Source organism: Pipistrellus kuhlii, unplaced genomic scaffold (assembly GCF_014108245.1).
Source record: "Pipistrellus kuhlii isolate mPipKuh1 unplaced genomic scaffold, mPipKuh1.p scaffold_m20_p_12, whole genome shotgun sequence".
Taxonomy (NCBI): Eukaryota; Metazoa; Chordata; class Mammalia; order Chiroptera; family Vespertilionidae; genus Pipistrellus; species Pipistrellus kuhlii.
This window is the reverse complement of record NW_023425427.1, coordinates 6,897,158-6,917,581: the sequence shown is the minus strand read 5'-3', so window position 1 is coordinate 6,917,581 and position 20,424 is coordinate 6,897,158. Positions and strand designations below refer to the sequence as shown.

Genomic DNA, 20,424 nt, shown 5'->3' with positions numbered 1-20,424 from the left:
CACCTACTACAAGACCCAACAATTCTACTCCTAAATAATCACTCTAGAAATGATAACATATGTCCACAAAAACATTTGTACTATTCATAGCAGTTTTATTAATAATAGTGAAAAATAGGGGGGTGTCAGGAGAGTTGATAAACAAACCATGATACAGCCATATAATAAAAAATTCCTCAGTAATAAAAAGAAAAGAGCTAGTTAAACACAGAACATCATGAGTGAATCTCAAAATGTTATGCTGAGTGGAAGAAGACAGGTACAAAAGAATTCACATTGTATGATTCTATACATAAAATTCTATAACAAGAAAAATTAATATATAGTGATAGAAAGTAGACCAGTGGTTACTTGGCTGGGGTCAAGGGTGAAAGCTGGTAGGGGAGAGGAGTGAGATGGAGGGAGAATCACTGCAGAATGAAAGGGGACACAAGGGAACTTTTTGGCATTAGAAATATTCTATATCTTATTTATGATGGTAGTTTCACATTTGTCAAAATGCATAAAACTATACAGTTACAAATGGGTATGTTTTATTATATATAAATTATACCTCAAAATTTATTTGAACAAAAATGCTAAATAATATGAATTAGGGAAGTATATGGTTAGGGCTTAAATCATAATCTTTGGGAAGATAAATGTTATATTTTTCCTTCTAAAACATGGTCTAAAACTTTTTTATTTTTGTTTTGTTTTTATTAGAGGTATTGGTATATGAAACATTTTAATTTCCTCTTAACTATACTACATATAACACAAAACTGCAAAAGTGCAAGAGTAATGATGAATGTAATGAGTGATGCCAACTAAGGGTTGGCCTTAATTTGTGAGTACTGAGAACTATGGTGCACTGGAGGGTGTGTGGTCTAAAATGGTGAGTTGCTATTGGCCCCAGCCAAATGTTGCCATATAAAAATGAGTCTGGTTTTTGGAATCATAAAGATAATTTCAAAATGCAGATCATTTATGGCAACACTCCAAATTTTTAATGTTGATGACTAATTAACATAAGGATCAATAATATGTGGACTGAAAAAAATCTGAATGGTACCAATTTAAAACTTTTGAGCTATTTTCTAGATATCTTGATATGTTTAACAGGTAAATAGAAACTTTATTATTTCATTTTTCTGATTATTTTCCTCTATTACTTTCTCTTGATCATGGGCTCCTGATACAGTTATTTACTTTTTGAATATCAGATTAAACTATCACCATAAAATTATTGGATATCAAGGCAAATTATTTATTTTAATTTCAAAATAGTTATATATCATAATAAACTTTATATAATTTTATAGATTTAATACATCATTTTGTATATTTGAAGACACCATAAAATTTTCCTTTCCCTTTTCTTTACCTAGCACTCTGACCTAATCTCTTTAAAAATTCTTCTACCAGGGATAAGCATCTAGGCTTTGGGTAGACTGGTATGTATTTGCTTCATAAAATCTGTTTATTCTTCTTCCTACTATATGCAAAGCCCTCTGTCTTCTGTTTTTGAAAGATCCCTTGCTATTAACAATTCTTACATCAATTCTTATCTCCTTAAAACAATCTCCCAATATCCAGAATAATTTCTAAAATTCACTTTTAAATATATTTATTTGCTGTATAATAAACTAAAAGTAAACTTTCCAAACTCCTTAATAATCTGAATTTAGTAACTATTGTTTATGAAATATACATATATATTTCAAAAAGATATAATTCAGGTTAAGAATGTTCCATCTATACTAATAAAAAGGTAATATGCTAATTAGACCATAGGGTAAGCAAGCCGACAGGGGGAGGCAATTGGTGGTGAGCAGGCCGGTGGGGAGGGGCAGCTGGGGTGAGTAGGCTGGCAGGGGGACAGTTGGGGACAATCAGGCTGGTGGGGAGGGGCAGTTGGAAGCCATCAGGCTGGTGGGTGGGGGTTGTTGGGGGCCAGCAGGCTGGTAGGCAGAGTGGTAAGAGGCAGGCAGACAGGTGAGCGGTTAGGAGCCACTGGTTCCGGATTGCGAGAGGGTGCAGGCCCAGTTGAGGGAAACCGTCCTCCCACCCCCCCATGCATGAATTTAGTGCACTGGGCTACTAGTTTACTATAATGGCATATATACCAACCAAAATAACTCAAAAGATATTTTTATCTTCTTATATTAAAAAAATGCTAAATGAGATAATTTTTTTGGTAACAAAGGAAGATATTCTCTTGTTGAAGAAAGATTATTAAATATTATCAAAAAAATAACCTTGCTGGTTTGTGTCTAGGCTATGTTAACAGAAACTGAATAACAATTATCTGTAAAAAACAAAACAAAAACAAAGTCACTAATTAAAAATGGCTAGGAATTTAAAAAACTGTAGAATTTTAGGATAGAAAAAAACTTTAAGATTTAGCTAGTCAAATTTTCATATTTTTTTTCAAGGAAGAAAATGGGGCTTGGTGAAGCTCCAAGTTATAAATTCTGGCAGAGCCAGAGCTAATATTGAATGCTAAAATTTAGTTATATTTCCCCAATCACCTAGGGTAAAGACAGTATCTAATATCGTCACAACCTGAAAATGTACATACAAGTGGTATTTACTATTATGTACTTACATTCTAGTTCAGGTACTTTTGTAGGTAAAAATATCTCCATTTTAATGTCATCAGAAGATAGATCCTGATGACTGAGATATGTAGTCAGATGTTCCAAAGTTTCTGTCACTCTCAGATTTAGTCCTGCTTGTTTCCACCACTCTGGGCTCACAGGAGTAACCACAAGGCTTTCTTCCTCAATTGACAATATCTTTTTCAAATCTGTAACTGAGTATTGACTGCTGGGCTCTTTCATTCTTGGCACTTAAAAAACAACAACAATGCAAAAAAAGAAAACAAAAAACACAAAATAACAAATAGTCTGAAACAGTTTATAGGGCAAAAGAAATGAAAAATACAATAAACAGAACCACTGAAAATTTCTTGTGAAACAGATTTTTACACATTAAAAGAAAAAATGTGAAACTTTTTTATCTGGTATTTCATCTTCAAGATACTAATATTTGTAAAAATTCAAAATATTACAGCAATGGTAATTTACTTTAATATGTGGAAATATGAAGTTAAAATTATTCTAATATTTAGTAGGAGATGGGACTACTACTTATTTTAGTATTTACTAAGTTAGTACATTTGACAACATTTTTGAAGAATTGATATTAGATTTATTAAAAAGAAATTCTGATTCATTATAATGAGATTAAACAATAAGATAAACTTGATTAGATTTTATGATGACTATCAGCTTAGACAGCAAAGCACAGAACTTTCTGCTTCAATACCTTTAACCTAAGTAGGGACAAATCATAATGTATGGAGGAACTGAAGTAGCATGACTACTTAGCATTATTATCTGCATTATAAGCATCAACCCATAATTATGATTATGAATTTTAAAATTCTAAATTTGGAACTGTGTTTTGTTTTTTTTTTATAATGATGGTAATCTACACTAATAAAAGAGAAAATGCAAATTACCGTCACTCTGCTACACTACAAGCCAATCAGAGTTAATTTGCAAATTAACCTGAAAACCTGGCAGCAGCCCCGCCCCCCACTTCTCTGCACCTGAGGCTGGTTGCAGCCTGGGAGACGAAGAAGCCGCCAGCCCCATGATCCCAGGTCACAGCAAGCCAGAGAAGTCGCCCACACTGCATCCCAGGGAAGACGGAGAAGCCGCCTGCCTGTGGTCCAGGCACCAGCACCTATGGTTGCCTACAGTCTGATAGACGGAGAAGCCACCCACCCTGCGGTCCCAGGCACCAGCACTTGAGGCTACAGCCCAGTCGAAGCCACCTGCCCTCCATCTGCAGCTGCGGCTGGCCTGGGTGCCTGTGGCTGACCAGAGGGAGGGGAGCCTGGATCCTGGGTGCCTGTGGTTGGCTGGAGGAGGGAATCCTGGATCCCAGATGCAGGACCAAGGGAGAGGTGGTTAAGGGCAATCAAGCCAGCAGGGAAGCAGTCAGGAACAATCAGGCTGGCAGGCAGAAGTAAGGGGAAATCAGGCAGGCAGGTGAGCAGTTAGGAGCCAGCAGTTCTGGTTTGTGAGAGGGATATCCGACTGCCGGTTATCCCCAAAGGGGTCCCAGATTGGAGAAGTGCAGGCCAGGCTGAGGGTCAACCCCATCTTCCCTCCCCAGTGCACGAATTTCATGTACTGGGCCACTAGTACTAATAATAAACATATTGAATTGGACAATTATATTTCTATTGATTGTACATTATTGTCTATATACTTTATTTAGCATTCAAAATCAATCTTTACCTGGAAGCAAAAATGAGTTCTGAAAGCTTCTGCAGCTTTCAGATTGCCACACTGTACAGTCTTCATTGGCTGATTTTTCAGCAGTAAGCAATCTACTGGTGGGGAAAGGAGTTAGAATTTAATACATTAATAATATTATGTCTTTTTGGAATAATAAATATTTTTAAAGAAAAATAGTTCTTTACATTCAAAAGCAAAGTGAAGAATTAACTATTTTATAAATGTATAAGCTGAAGTAGAGAGTTCCACAGACCAAATTTCAAATTCTTCCTTCCTCCTCCCCTGGGAAGATTCGGCAATTTGTCAACCCTTTCATTGGTCCTGCTGCCGGTAACTTATTCCTACATCTATCTCCCTCAGTGAACCTATAGCCAGAGGAGGCTGACTTGGGAGGGTTTTAGCACTTTATTCCATAAATTGTGCTAGCACCAACCCTATAAGTCACTCAAAATAAAAACAATTTTTGTAAAATTGTTCTGCTTACTATACAAAATAGCAATTTTAACACCAACTCTTACAAAATTGCTGTCCACAAGTCCATTCTAAACTCAAAATTTGGAGCCTCTACTGGCTGAGCATTAGAACTATGAAAAAGTTCCGTCTGCTCTATCTTCTCAGGAAGTGACATCTTAACCTTTAGTTCAGGCCCTTCAATCCTGATAGCTGTGTGAGTCACTGTTATGTGTCTGTTTGTGTATTTTTTGGTGCTGAAGGGAGAAAATATGCAGACAATCAATGTAAATTATAGCACATTAACCACTATGAAGATGCTAGCCTTCGTAGGGAAGTGAGCAATAATTCACAACTCCCTTAACCTATGCCCCCAAACATCCCAAGCCCTCTTATGTGACAATTGATTGTATTCTGTTTGTCTGTTCATATGAAACATATATGCTAATGAAAAGTACTGCTAGTTAAATTGACAGTCATGGGCTAAGAAAGCTAGGTTTTATGTCTAAATAATCCAATTTACCCACTTAATAAAAAAATCTGGCATGTAGTGACAATTCTTGAACCTTACCAAGGTCTCTGGCAACTGGATACATCAGATTGTAGGTAATTATTTTAAAGTTAAAAGGAGGGGAAATAGTTAGGCAGGCCATGTCTAACAGGAGACTGTAATAGAGACATATATTCTCATGCTTAATGGAAATTTCTGAAGACATGTCTGAATTTGATATCTTCTCTGGATATATCTAAAAATGTTCACAATTCAGAAACCAGGTAGTATGGAAATTAAGTCTTATGCCATGCAGACTTTTCTTTGTAGCCCTTTACGTGGAGAGATTCAATTAAAAACTGCTTGATCTGAATTGCAATTGTAATTCTAGATAACCTTTACTTACATTTTACTAACAGGAGACAATGGAAATGTCTGAGGTCCCGTACACAATGAATTCACAGAAGAATGTTGGTTTGCTGGGTGTAGAGGAGACAATGGCATTTCTAACTCTTCTTCTAACTCTTCTAGAATACATAAAAAAATTAAAAATCATAATATTACATAAACATTGAATAAAATTAAGTATAATTTAGAATTTTGTTAGCAACTATTATGTTTAATCATTATGTTACAACAAAAAAATTTCAATAAAAACTTGGGTTACATGAACTACAAAATAGCTGTTAATTTTTCATCTATATAAGCAATTACACATATATCCCATAGTGTCTCAACTGTGATAGTGATGGTTTTTAAAAAATCAATTAAGCCCAGCTGGCACGGCTCAGTGGGTGAGCATCGACCTATGAACCAGGAGGTCACGGTTCAATTCCTGGTCAGGTTGTAGGCCTGATCCACACAGTTGGGGGTGTGCAGGAGGAAGCCGATCAATGATTCTCTCTCTCATCATTGATGTTTCTATCACTCTCTCCCTCTCCCTTCCTTTCTGAAATCAATAAAAATATATTTTAAAAAATCAATTGACAACTAAACTTTATTGAGTTTATTATGTAAGATAAATTCTAAGAGCTTTATATGTACTCGTGCTTTTAATTATGACAACTTTGTTGTCAGTACTATTTTAACCTCCAGAAAAAATATTGGTGATATTAAGTACCGTATTTTTCGGACCATAAGACGCTCCGGACCATAAGACGCACCAGTTTTTAGAGAAGGGAAATGAAGAAAAAAAGATTCTGAAACAAATAGTGTCCTAAAATATTTTATGTGCATTAAAAACCAACATCACAGTCATAAACACATGTAATCAACCCTGTAAAGTAAACAGCAGCATTTAGAACCATTTTAGAGCCGGGCAAGCACACAGAGACCACACAGAGCCAGGCAAGTAAAAAAAATTTTTTTTTAAAGTATATGTGTAGGCTATATTTGGAGCATAAGACGCAGGGACTTTTCCCCCCCACTTCTGGGGGGAAAAAAGTGCGTCTTATGGTCCGAAAAATACGGTAAGTAGTATTAATGGTGAGTTATCCTTCACCTTAATGAGTCTCGGGTCTAGGTGGCCTAGCAGAGTTATGTTTTAATACGGTGGGCTTAACAAAATGATCCTTATTTATTCATAAGTAGTCAGTATGTTCATATCAATTTCATAAATAAATAAGTAAATTTCCAAATAGATTATTAATATGATCCAATTATAAATATAACTAAATAACATAGTTAAATCTCATCAACATAGTTAAGAAGCAACACAACTTGGTATTACACTGGAACAAAAGGTGATTCTAAGATTCCAAATTTGATAAAATTATAACACTAACAATAATTATAAAATTGCTTGAAAGATTAAAAAGTTAAATTTATAAAAATATAACAAGGATTAGCAAGATTACTTATTCTGAGATAAAATATAAAATTTCATTTACTGTTATAAGATTCCTATTTTTAATATTAATGCTATTCCTCTATTTTTCTTCCTCGATCTTTGTAACTGTCTCTGCATAGTATTCAGTTTTGATGTTAGAAAAATAATGAGTTAATGATAGTATCACATGTGAAAGAACAGAATAAGAGAAAAATATAATACCTTGGATTACAATAATCAAATTTTAAACATGAAAACTGTCCCATAGTAGACTTTGTATGTGAATGCACTATACTTTTACATCAGATATAGGTAACCTCTGATATACTAAACTATTTATTTAGTTATTTATGTTAATCCTCACCCAATGATATTTTCCCATTGATTTTTAGGAAGAGCGGAAGAGAGGGAAAGACAGAGAGAAACATCAATGTGAGAGAAACACATCTATTGGTTGCGTCCTGCACAAGCCTAAACCAGGGCCCAGGACCGGGAGGAACCTTCAACCAAGTTACGTGCCCTTGACTAGAATCGAACTTGGGACCCTTTGATCCTCAGGACGACGCTCTATCCACTGAGCAAAACTGGCCAGGGTTGATAAACTCAGTGATTTAGTCAAAATTCCTACCTGGTTTATGGTGCTCTGGTTTGCCTTGGCTTTGAATGGCCAAAATATCCGTGGAGTTGCATTTTATATCTTCAATGTCAATTGCATGCTTGGTAGTAGGATCTGGAAAGAAAAGGAAGGAAGTCTATTTTCAGCCAAAGTAGTAGTATAATAGACTAGTGGCCCGTGCACAGATTCATGTACATTGAAAGGAAATTAATTAGAAGAAATATTTTAATATTGCTATTTGCCCTTTCTCTATAATGGAAGTGTCAGAGATGAAAGAAAATTAGTAAAATGCATATGAAAGTAATATATAAATTGATTAACAAATAAACAATAACAATAAGATATAACAACAAAGACATTATATAAAAGCAACAAAAACATGAAATAGAAACAACATTGATACAATGACTGGAAAATTGATTAAACTTATTCTAATATCTCCCTGTATACTACATTAAGAGTAAAAACACTTTCAGAGTGCTTGACTAATTTCCCTCGTGATGAAGTATCTACAACTTTAACTTTAACATCACAATGTTAAAGCAATTTTATAATTATTGTTAGTGTTATAATTTTATCAAATTTGGAATCTTAGAATCACCTTTTGTTCCAGTGTAATACCAAGTTGTGTTGCTTCTTAACTATGTTGATGAGATTTAACTATGTTATTTAGTTATATTTATAATTGGATCATATTAATAATGATTAATCATATTAATCATTACAATGATTATTGTAATCCAAGGTATTATATTTTAACATCAAACTCTAGAGAAAGCAACATATAACTGACCATGTCCGAAAACAGGTTCAGGTAGGAATATTCCTACTCTGCCTAGAGTTTGTCCTTGTCATTTATTAATAGTCATAACAAATGCTGGCATCAAGAGAAACTATCTTCAAATTAATTTGGGAGGCCAGTATCAGATGGGGATAAACCAATTCTTGAAATCAGAACAACCTCACCTTCTGCAGATCATGTTAATACTTCAGCTTCGATTATGATAGGTCACAATCTTTTGATAATAAATCTAGTACCATTGCAAAGGCCCCATTTACTATTAAGATTTCTCAGTAGCATGATGATTATATCTACTTTCAATTTTAATTTATGACACAGCATTCTTGAAGGAGTAATACTATTAAGAAAATTTTTCTTTTCGGTATCATCCATTGAATCGATGGAATCATCACTCAAATGGTATGTTGTGCCAATAGTTGGTCTTTAGATACATTCTGTTGATGACACAGGCTTCTTTCGGCTCAGAGTTAAGTTGTGCCAATAATTGCTCTTCAGACATATTCAGTTGGCGACCTTACTTTCTTTCAGCTTCATAATGTCAACAAAAACAACCAAATTCACTATCAACAATGACAAAATGAATCACTTGTGTGCGATTGGCGCCAGTGAGAGTTTTATATGTATTGCGCATGCGCGAGTGAACGTTTATTTTTAAATTGCCAGTGTGTGCCATATATACTGGCCAGTCTGTCAGTCAAATGGACATACGGTCACTTAGCCTATAGTTTTATTAGTTATCTTGAAATGGTCAGATAAATTTATTAATTATCTTGAAATGGTCAGATGAATTTAAGAGACATTTTAAGCTTGCAAGCATATAAAGAAATATGAGAAAAGAGTCTCATCAATAATAATTCTGAGATTTAGCCGAAACTGGTTTGGCTCAATGGATAGAGCATCGGCTTGGGGACTGAAAGGTCCCGGTTCGATTCTGGTCAAGGGCATGTACCTTGGTTGCAGGCATATCTCCAGTAGGGGGTGTGCAAGAGGCAGCTGATGGATGATTCTCTCTCATCGATGTTTCTAACTCTCTACTTTGTATCTCTCTCCCTTCTTCTCTGTAAAAAATCAATAAAATACATTAAAAAAAAAAAGAATGTGAGGGGAAAACATATTGAAAAAAAAAATAATTCTGAGATTTTGCCATATATCCTGCAGAATCTTTTTTAAAAATCTGGAGTTAAAAAAAAAGTTAATGAACAACATTTTAAAAAATATATATCTTATTGTTTTGTTTTGTTTTTACATAGAGAAAGGGAGAGGGTTAGAGAGTCAGAAACATTGATGAGGGTGAAACAGCGATCAGCTGCCTCTTCATACTCCCCACTGGGGATGTGTCCACAACCAAGGTACATTCCCTTGACCAGAATCGATCCCGGGACCCTTCAGTCTGCAGGCCAACTCTCTATCCACCGAGCCAAACTGGTTAGGACAATGAACAAAATTTTTATAACAAACATTATTAAGAACTTTTTATATGTAATAAATTTTAAAATTAATCTTTACCTCTTTTCAAAAGCTTTTCATATTCATTTTCATCTTCGTAAGTTATTATTTCTGGCACTAAGTGTAATGACTCCTTCAGTTCTGAAAGTGATGGAATATCAACTTCTAGTTTGAGGTTTGGAGTTATTAATTCACACTCAGGAAAAACTGATGGCTGAGATGATATAGAAGTAAAACAAGTTTTTAGTTAGGTTTTATAAATAAAGATTTCAGAATTCATAAACAGTTATATTTGTTTAACTGATGTACCAAATTTTAAACTAAACTCACCCTTGAAAATTTTAATACTACACATACCTTTAAAAAATAGAAGTGTAGCAGCCAAAAATATATTCTGCTACATAATAAGCAATGTTCTGAGTAATGCCTTGTATGGTCACTGATTATATTAGTAATGTAAAATATCTCTATAGGCAGGAATGTCTTCTTTTGGGCTAATACATTTAAAAAATTCTAAATTTTTAAATTAGAACATGATCACTTAATGTCCTATACCAGGTTTAATGATTAAAATCATTGGGAAGGTTTTAAAATTCTCTATAACTGGGCTGCACACCAGACCAATGAAATCAGAATATATGTGGGTAGGACCCAGACTTCAGTATTTTATTAAAATTCCCCAAGTAATTCCAACGTGTTGTCAAAGTTTAGAACTACTACCTTAGAAGTAAGTTTGATCTCTTCGCTGATACGCATTCAACCTATTATCAAGTCTTTTTCATTTGATAATAGTAGATAATTTTACTTATTAAAATTTTTTGAAGTGTGCTTTACTACTTCTGTAAAAACATTAATGAAAGTAAGTACTATAGTTTCATTTAAACCTACTGTATCTTCTAGTTTCTCCCGACAAAAGTCTTCTTTATCCATGTAAAAATCTTCTTTCATAAGATCTTTCAAAGCTCCTTGAAAAGAGAAACATTCCCTTAACAAAAAAGCAAAACATTAAATTAGTGCTTACTAATAGCAAGTTACATGTAATAAAATGTAGCCCAAAATAATAGACAATAAAAATTAGAGTTGAAGTACAACAATGATAAAATATTATTATTGCTAACATTAAGACTTAGGAGCATACAAAGAATATTTTCTCTTCTTACAAATATTTACAACACCGTGCAACTAAGTACCTGAAAAAATCAGCATCTGTGAAGATCTGTTCTTTGAAATCTAAAAGGGGGTCCTTTATCAAATACAGTTTCAGCCTACTCAACAGAGTATCCAAGGTTGATAGATAACTTTTATAGGTCATTAAATTATTTGTGAAAATTATCTCTTCAACATCAAAAAACAAATCTGAAAGGAAATAAGAAATATAAAAGAGTAAGAAAAATATCTGAAAGTTATACAAAAGGTCTAGTTACTATAGTGAGCTATTAGATGGGGCTTTCAACCACATGTTTAATTCTTTAGTTCTTCATTGCATTGTGCATATAAAGCATGTAGCACAGTACTGGTAAATAGGTAAAAACCTCAAGAAATTTTAATATTATTTTGTACAATGAGTAGTAACCAAATATCCTTTAAAAAAAAGAGTTATAATAGCTTATAACTTTTCAACAAAATTAAGTTTAATCAACAAAGGAAAAGCTCTTATGCCATGATTTAACATAGCCAGGAAAAGCCTAAATAAAACTGGAAAGAAAACACTTAACTTTTAAAAAAATCCTCTCCCGAAGTTATTTTTCCATTGATTCTTACAGAGTGTGAAAGAGATACAGAGAGAAGAACATTGATGTGAGAGTTTCCTGCATACACCCTGACAAGGACCAGGAATCGAGCTTAATAGTTAAGGCACATGCCCTTGACAGGAATTGAACCTGGGACCTTTCAGTCTGTGGGATGACACTATCCACTGAGCCAAACCAACCAGGTCAAAGCATTTGACTTTTGATGACTGTAGTCTTTTATTTTCTGCATCAGTTTGCCTTTTAAAGTCTCCAACTCATCTGCAGAGACTCACACATGTATGATTAGGAAACGGAGATGGTCTGCAAAGCCTACAAGTGAGACCAACTTTGATTCTTGGTCTCACTAAGGTTGTCCCGCATATTGCTATACAATTAGATACAATGAAAAAGTTATATAGTTAAGTATCTACCTGAGAAGTGTGATGTATCTTACATATTACTGCTAACAATTAATTGCTGGAATACATTTCTGTTCTCTGTCCCCAGCCTACCATGTTTGTGTTACTAATCTTAGCTAATTGTGTCAGGGCTTTAACTGTTTCTGAATCTTGCCCCATTCTTCAAAAACTCTTGAGTGAAAAGAGAAATAGGAAAATGTAAGCTCAGATGAGGAACTACTCAGAAAGCCAATCTCCCCAAGGCAAAAGGCACTTTGAAGGGGAGCAATGGTCTCTTGTTTGGCACTGGTGTTTCAGTTAAGTAATATTAGAATGGCATGAGAGAGGGAGCATGGAGTCATGTCTCCCATGACCAACTATATCATTGGTATGTTTGTCCTTAATAAATATGTAATGCAGAGCAGCGGGGACCATCCCTTTGACTGCTACTAACTTGAAGTGTCAAAAGAGAATGAGTTAGCCCTGGCTGGTTTGGTTCATTGTGTAGAGCTTCGACTTGTGGACCGAAGGGTTCTGGGTTCGATTCTGGTCAGGGGCACCTGGATTGCAGGCTCTATTCCCAGGAGGGGGCATGCAAAAAGGCAGCCAATCAATGATTCTCTCTCCCTCTCAGTTCTTTGAAATTAATAAAAATGTATTTTTTTTTTTTAAAAAAAAGAGGGAACGAGTTATATAAACTAGCTTCCTAAAAGATTGTTTATCTGAAGCTGTTATGTTCCTGACAATCTTGTGGGCAAAAAAAAAATGTGAGCTTCCCATGACACACCAAAGAAAACTTAGCCCTTGGTTCCATGTTTAAGCAGGGCATATATGAGAAAATGTAAAGATGGTTCATTCTGTAAATATTAATAAAGTTATATTAATAGTAAAAACCCAAGCAGCGTTTGTTTATATCCCCATTTTCATATTCTACTTTCAAACACAGACCTTCCAGCCACCTTCCTTTCCCACAGGCTCATCCTGATATTTCTGGGAGTCCACAGGGATACTCTTTCTTTTTAGATGAAGCCACTAGATGGCAGCAAACACCACAACTAATGTTCTTTTAAACTACAAAGTTAGTTTTTTGTTGTTTGTATTTAACCAAGGGTGCTATTTCTTTATATTCTTATGCCTATACAGCATTCCCTTGAGTTTTTACTTTACTACTGTAACTCTATTATATGTACCAACACAAATATGAGACTATTTTCCTCTATTGCATAAGAGTGTTTAAACTGTTTTAAGAAAAAATTTGCTAGCTAACTATGAAAAGCAGCAGAAAAAGAGGTTTACGAATAGAAAAGAAGATAAGTTTATTCTTTGCAGAAGATAATTTTTGTCTATTTAAAAACCCTAAGATAACAGAATGAAAACAAGGAATTCTCTAAGGTGCTGGTAAGTTATAAAAATCAATACATACAAAAACCTATTTAAAAAGACTAATGGAAAAACTAATTCATAATGGCTATAAATATAAAAATATTTATATAAATATATAAAAAACATAACAAAAATGTGCGAAACTATATGGAGGAACAATTAAACTTTAATGAGGATAATTTTTTAAAAACTTAAAGAAAAGGTAAGATAAACTCTTTCCGGCTAAAAAGACTATAGTAAAATTTCTATAAAGTCTCAATAACATTAAATTTCTCTAGAGGTCTGTTTTGGAATCTGGAAAAGTGGTTATAAAGTAAATCTGAGGTACTAAGCACCAGTAATTATTAAAGTGCAAGTAAAAATAATTGCAATTTTTTGCCCATCACATTGTATAAATATATTATTACAACATCAGTATAATATACCCAGTGATGATAAAGTTGGTTGAACAGGGTATTCTCATACCATGCTAGTAAACATATAGCTAAAAAAATTATACTTACATCAAATAATTCCATTTCCAAGGATTCACTTTAAAAACGAAATAATTGAAAATGGAAACACATTTATGTACACATTTGAAATTAAAGACATTAGTATTCTCAAATGTATGAATCATAAATATGATTAAAAACTGCAGTAATAAAAAAAACAGGTTTTTGAGGAAATCTTAAGTATATGGAGAAATATTCCCAAGAAAATATTAACATTTAAAAATACTGTAATACATATACAGCATGATCACAATAGTAAAAATTTATGTTTAGATTTTAGGACTATAACTTTTTAGTCCTATAATTCCTAAACATAGAGAAAGAGACACTCTATATATTTAAGATGTACATATATTAATAGTTACAGAAAAATGTTAGTAAAATTCAAACCTCATTCATGATCAAATGCTCTTAGCAAACTCAGAACAAAAAGTAGCTTCCCCAACCTTTTATAATCTATAATAACTAATAATAATATACTGTGTGCTGAATACAAGATACAAAAATATAAATACAAGATACAAATAAACTAATATACTTTACTCAATAAAATAAATTCTCTAACATTGTACCACTGAGAATAATGTAACATTTAAAATGATTCATTTAAAATGACGTAAACAATGAAATGGTATTTACATAATTTTTAATAGTGAAAAGTTAAAGGACTTCCTTTATGTCAGAAACAAGACAAGGGTGTCTTGTTTTTCTCTGCTTTTGTTGATGAATGTACTGGAAGTTTCAGTCAGCACAGCGAGACAAAGAAAGTTATAAATGTTGTAAAGGAAGAAACAGATGGCCAACGAAATCACTATCTCAAAGAGATATCTGTACTCCCGCGCTCCCTGCAGCATTCTCTATGGCCAAGGTATGGGATCAACTTAAGTGTCTGTTGACAGATATGGATAAAGAAAGTGTGGTGTACATGTATACACAAGGGAATATTGTTCAGCCTTAAAAAGAAGAAAATATAATAAATAGGATTCCTAAGGAAGTATAAGATATGAATAATTCATATGTATTTAAGAATATTTATTTTTCAATTACAGTTGACATTCAATATGTTAGTGTCTTGTATACAGCATAGTGGTTAGACATTTATATAACTTACAAAGTTATCATCCCCCACCATAAATCTTCTACTCACCTGGCACTATACCATGTGCTGAAGTTTAATCTTTAATGCAATCACTCTCTTTCTTCTGAAACTATAAGAAGGATTTAACTCTCTATATATCATCTCACTCCTATTTACCAACACTAAAAATTTATATACAATTTATGTATCTACATAAAAACAGCAGCAAATCAACGAATTTATTTTCCATACTCAAACTATAGCATATCTTAACTGATACAAATCTATAATAATCTATAATAATAAAAGCATAATATGCTAATTAGACCAGATGTGGATGAAGCTGGGGCTGCGAGGGAAATCCAGGTCCTGGATGCCAAGAGGGAAGCTGGTGCCAGAAGCCAGGGGAAGGAAGGCCTACTCTTGCACAAATTTTGTGCATTGGTAGTTATATAATAGAGCTTTAATTTTTTTTTCATTTAAAAAGGGAATAGGCTTACATACAAGGAAGGTAGCTCTTAGCAAGTTATTACGAGGTTGGAAGAATTCAGCACCCTTTAATACTATGAAAGATTTGGGATGTATTTTGGATAAAATATATCTTTAATTATTGCTTTTGGTAAATTTGTAAAAACTGGGCAAATTTCCTGACATAATATTGAAATTATTCCTTCTCTACTTTGAATTATGGTTTCACATATGTGATGACATTGAAAATCTTTAGGATATTTTAGAAAATAAAAGCTCCACTTAATAATCTACTAATTTAATATTATACTAGATTTCTGTGTCATCAGATCTATTCCCATATGTTAATGTTACTACAGCAATATGCTGTGAGCACACTACGATCAAATCTCTGAGGCTATTTTGAGGCCCAACACACTTAAACTTCAAAAATCTAACTTACAATAAGGGATTAATATAAAAGGGAAAATATTTCCCTAATGTGGCAAAGCTTAGAATAATAATTTTGCAGGTAGATATTTTCAATAAAATAAAAATCTTAATCTAATAAAACAAAATTCACTGGGCTAAATCTGAATATTAGTAAGAAATATTTTAAAACAATGGAAATAAATGTTTTACCTTGGTTCTGTGCTTGAAATGCTGGCCATTTTTCTGAATAGCTAACAGGTGTAAAGACTTCAGTGTAGTCCTTCTGAATGTGTAATATGGCTTCATCGACTTCAATTTGGGAGTTTGGGTTTGAACTTGGAACAATTTCTTCAAATTCACAGTTAATATGAGTCACCATTCCTGTAATTGTTTTTCTATGACATTGTAATTTAATTTCAGTGAAAAGAAATTACTGATTTTATGTATGTCCTATTTTAAAACATCTTTGTTAACAAATAGCATATATTCACTGTAGAAAAAAAAATACCAAATTTCAACAGATACAGAGAAAAATTATCCATATTCCCACCACTCAAGAAATAAATTTAAGAATTATTTATTTTTGTAGTTAGCTCTAGTATTTTTATTATACACACTAGAGGCCCAGTGCAAAAAATCCATGCACGGGTAGGGTCCCTATTCCTGGCTGATGGTGAGGGCTGATCTGTGGGGTGACTGGTGGGGCAATCAGGGGCCCCCGCTGGCACCTGCCTTGGCTGACCTGGTGCTGCCTGCTTGCTGGCCCCATCCCACGCCGCCACTGCCAGTTGGGGCCTGAGGGCTGGGGGCAGCTCCTGAATTTAGTGTTTGTCTCCTGGTGGTCCGTGAGCATCATAGCAACTGGTGGTTCTGCTGTTTGTTTGATTTGCATAGTAGGCTTTTATTCTATAGGATAAATCTCTATTTCATATTTTCTTGTTCATATCTCTATTTCACGTTCTTTGTGAATAGAGCTGGCATATTCATTTTTTTTTTTTTTGCATCTTGTATTCAGCACACAGGATAGTATACAGTAAATATTTGATAAGTGAATGAACTAATAATAAATAACATGTTGACAAGGTATGTTAGAAAACAGTCTTATATCTGCATTTATACTACAGGGGAGAAGACTGATTTTAATATAAAGAATTTTCTATATACACTTTCTACACAAAGTATACTCATTGAATAAAAGCATAATAATATTTGCTTTATTTCTGTCTGTCTTTGTAACATAAATGCATAGAGAACAGTTAATATATGATAAATACAGGAAGGAAAAAGAGGATTTAAGTCACTTCTATTAACCTCTCCTTTTTTGTCAGATTAAGGCTTTTTCTTCTGATAAAAGAAGATCTACCCGAGCTTGTTTGGCTCAGTGGATAGAGCATTGGTCCTGGGTTTGATTCTGGTCAAGGGCTTGGTTGTAGGCTCCTCCTCCTTCCAGGCCCTGGTCAGGGCACGAGCAAGGCAACAAATGGATGTGTTTCTCTCACATTGATGTTTCTCTCTGCTTTCCCTCTCTCAGAGATCAATGGAAAAATATCCTCAGTGAGGATTAACAACAAAAAATATAAATATAAAAGGAAGAAGATATGTGAGGATATAAAGGAAAGGATCTTCTCTCTTTGGTTGTCTTAAGGACTTACTGTTTAATTTCTAGATGTAAAAGGAAAATTTGAGGTTAAGGACACATACTTCTCAAGGAATTCCTCCCCAATGAGGCTTGCTTTCCATTGGTCCAAGATTGAGCTATCTGTCATTCCCCGAACTGAAACAGCTGAGACTAGAAAGGAGAATAGTAAACGTTAGCTTTTATTTTTTTTTTTTTACACTTAATACAAGGAAGCTGATTATGGTGTTACCTTTATTTGTTCATCATGTAGTTTCCTCCAAAGTTATACCAGATTCCAAATATTCAAACAATTATTCTCATTACTATGATCCCTACCCCACCCTTATCTAAATCCCTCAATTACAGTCAGAACAATATCACCAGAAGGTACCATCCTATTTTTACAGCCTCTCTTTGGCTTATACAGCACTATCGTCCAGATCATGTTGTTCAACAGCTCATATTATTCCTCATAAAGCCTTTATTAACCATTCCAACTCACTCTAATGTATTCACCATGAAGGGCAGTAATATTGTTAGCAGTACTCCCTCTGGTACTTAATCATATTCAATCACATATTAAAATTGTAGGTATCTATACTTGTCTCCCAAATTAGACCCTTGGTTCCTTAAGGACAAGAACTGTGTCATACACTAATCTATACTAATAAAAGGGTAATATGCTAATTAGACCAGACGTCTTCCGGACAACCTTCCAGACAAAGCCATGGTTGTAGGGCCAAGGCAGAGGCAGTTAGGGGCAATCTTAATTTACTGTGGTTAACTCTAAAATAATTTTTAAAATAGATCATTAAGAAATAAAAATAAAACATACCTCTTGTCCATGGCCTCCTAAATTTATGATCAATAACTTCTGCATAATAATTTCCATCTTGATATAAGCATGAAGGGATTCGAAGCAATAAAGCATCTTTGAAAAACTTCTTCCCAACTACATTCTATGTAAGAAAGCAAGATTATAAAATATTTTAATATATTAAACGTATTTAACATATTTATCTATCAATATTCAGAATATTAAAGTTCTCTATTCTTTTAAACATGTTTTTTTAAAATAAAATCCCCAGATAACCACTGCTTTTCAATATATATATATATATATTGTTTTTGTTTTTATTTATTTCAGAGAGAGGAAGGGAGAGGGACAGAGAGATAGAAACATCAATGAGAGATAAACATAGATTGGCTGCCTCTGCACATCTCCTACTGGGGATTGAGCCTGCAACCCAGGCATGTGCCCTGACCTGGAATCAAATCAGTGAACTCCTGGTTCATGGGACAGTGCTCAACCAACTGAGCCACACCAGCCAGGCTAAATGTATGTTATTTTTATTTAAAGGTAACATATGCTCATTATAAAATATAAAATAACACAGAACCACATATTGAGAAAAATCAAGGTTCCTGGTAATATCAGTAATAGTTTGGTGTCGTTGCCTACAGTCTTTTTTTTTTCCTAGGTTAAGCCAAAATGTGTGTGTGTGTGTGTGTGTGTGTGTGTGTGGTGTTTGACAAAAAAATGGTTATAAATGGTTTCACACCATTTATCAATATATACCATTTATTTATTTTATTTTTATTTTTAAAAAATATATTTTATTGCTTTTTTACAGAGAGGAGGAGAGCGGGATAGAGAGTTAGAAACGTCGATGAGAGAGAAACATCGACCAGCTGCCTCTTGCACACCCCCTACTGGGGATGTGCCCGCAACCGATGTACATGTCCTTGACCGGAATCGAACCTGGAACCTTTCAGTCCGCAGACCAACGCTCTACTACTGAGCCCAACTGGTTTCGGCCATTTTTATACCATTTAGCTGTCTTAAGATTTTTCTTCTATGTCTTTGCACTATTTCACTTGTGAGAATCATCAAATGTTTTTCTAATTTTAAAAACTCTAATAAATAAATATAGTCCTTTAAAAGAATGTTAAATCAGCTAAGCAAACTCGTAAGTCAAAGTTCTCTATAACTGCATTCTGCCTTTACTTTCCAGTTTTATCTCTAATACTAACTGTTCTCTTTAAATAGACTTATCTCCTGTTAATAGGAGACAAGTCTATTTAAAGAGAACAGTTAATATTTAGCAGTCACTTCCTTACCAGGCACACCATGGTTATTGTTTGCCTCTGAAAAATGCCCTTCTAGACTTCTCTAGCTATCAACATCCTATTCGTCTTTCAAGGCTTGTCTTAAGCAATGGCTCCTCTACCAAGTCTTCCCTCAATGACTCTCAATTTCCCACAGAGTTCATTATTTTAGGAAGTTAAACAAATGATTGTTTCTTGCATAATTCCCCAAGAGTTTCATGTTTGCTGAAGGTGTTAAAACATATTAAACAACAGGTCCTCATTATCAAAGAATAAGTGGTATAAAGAAAAGATCAGTTAAAGTAATTTATAAGAGAATCAAAAGTTCACAGTAAGAAGGAAAAACCGCTTGATTGGTACTTTATCTAAAAAAACAAAACAAAAACCTTATAAAAATTAAATTTTATACCTAACAAAATTTTGTTTATAATTAGTTTATAATTATAATAGTTTTGTCATAATTTCCCCACAAACTGTATTATGTGATGATATGAGTCATTACTTCATCTTTGATCATAAAAAAGATATTTTTAGAAAGTATTTGAGGATTTAGTCAAATTTTCCAAAGGTATCTCTGACTCTGATATTCAAACCATTCTCTTCTTTTTGTTTGTTAACTGATCTAATTTTGCAAGATCCTCATTTGATAATAGGTTCACCAGCTATTTAGTAATTCTTCAACACTGTTTTCATGAATTCTAACTGGGGGGTTAGCTTGCTGCCGGGGTCTGGTCAATTGGGACTGGGTGAGATGGTCTGGACACATCCTAAGGCGCTCCCTCAGTCCGTCGCCAGCCTTGATTGTGCA

At 33.9% G+C, this 20,424-nt stretch overlaps 1 protein-coding gene across 2 annotated transcripts in view; it reads right to left on the bottom strand.

Annotated features, from left to right (window-relative positions):
• The window catches only part of SHOC1 (shortage in chiasmata 1), a 54,711-nt gene that overhangs the window by 28,346 nt on the left and 5,941 nt on the right, over positions 1-20,424 (bottom strand). Inside the window, exons 3-12 of one of the 2 annotated variants that reach the window (XM_036433008.2) lie at positions 18,343-18,466; positions 17,591-17,678; positions 16,100-16,284; positions 11,118-11,283; positions 10,816-10,912; positions 9,988-10,141; positions 7,692-7,793; positions 5,642-5,762; positions 4,296-4,390; positions 2,591-2,833 (exon numbers count right to left, since the gene is read on the bottom strand). In XM_036433008.2, the coding sequence (XP_036288901.1) occupies positions 2,591-2,833; positions 4,296-4,390; positions 5,642-5,762; positions 7,692-7,793; positions 9,988-10,141; positions 10,816-10,912; positions 11,118-11,283; positions 16,100-16,284; positions 17,591-17,678; positions 18,343-18,466 (1,375 nt within the window). The remainder of the gene's footprint in view (positions 1-2,590; positions 2,834-4,295; positions 4,391-5,641; positions 5,763-7,691; positions 7,794-9,987; positions 10,142-10,815; positions 10,913-11,117; positions 11,284-16,099; positions 16,285-17,590; positions 17,679-18,342; positions 18,467-20,424) is intronic. The other variant, XM_045579917.1, reaches the window with a different exon arrangement.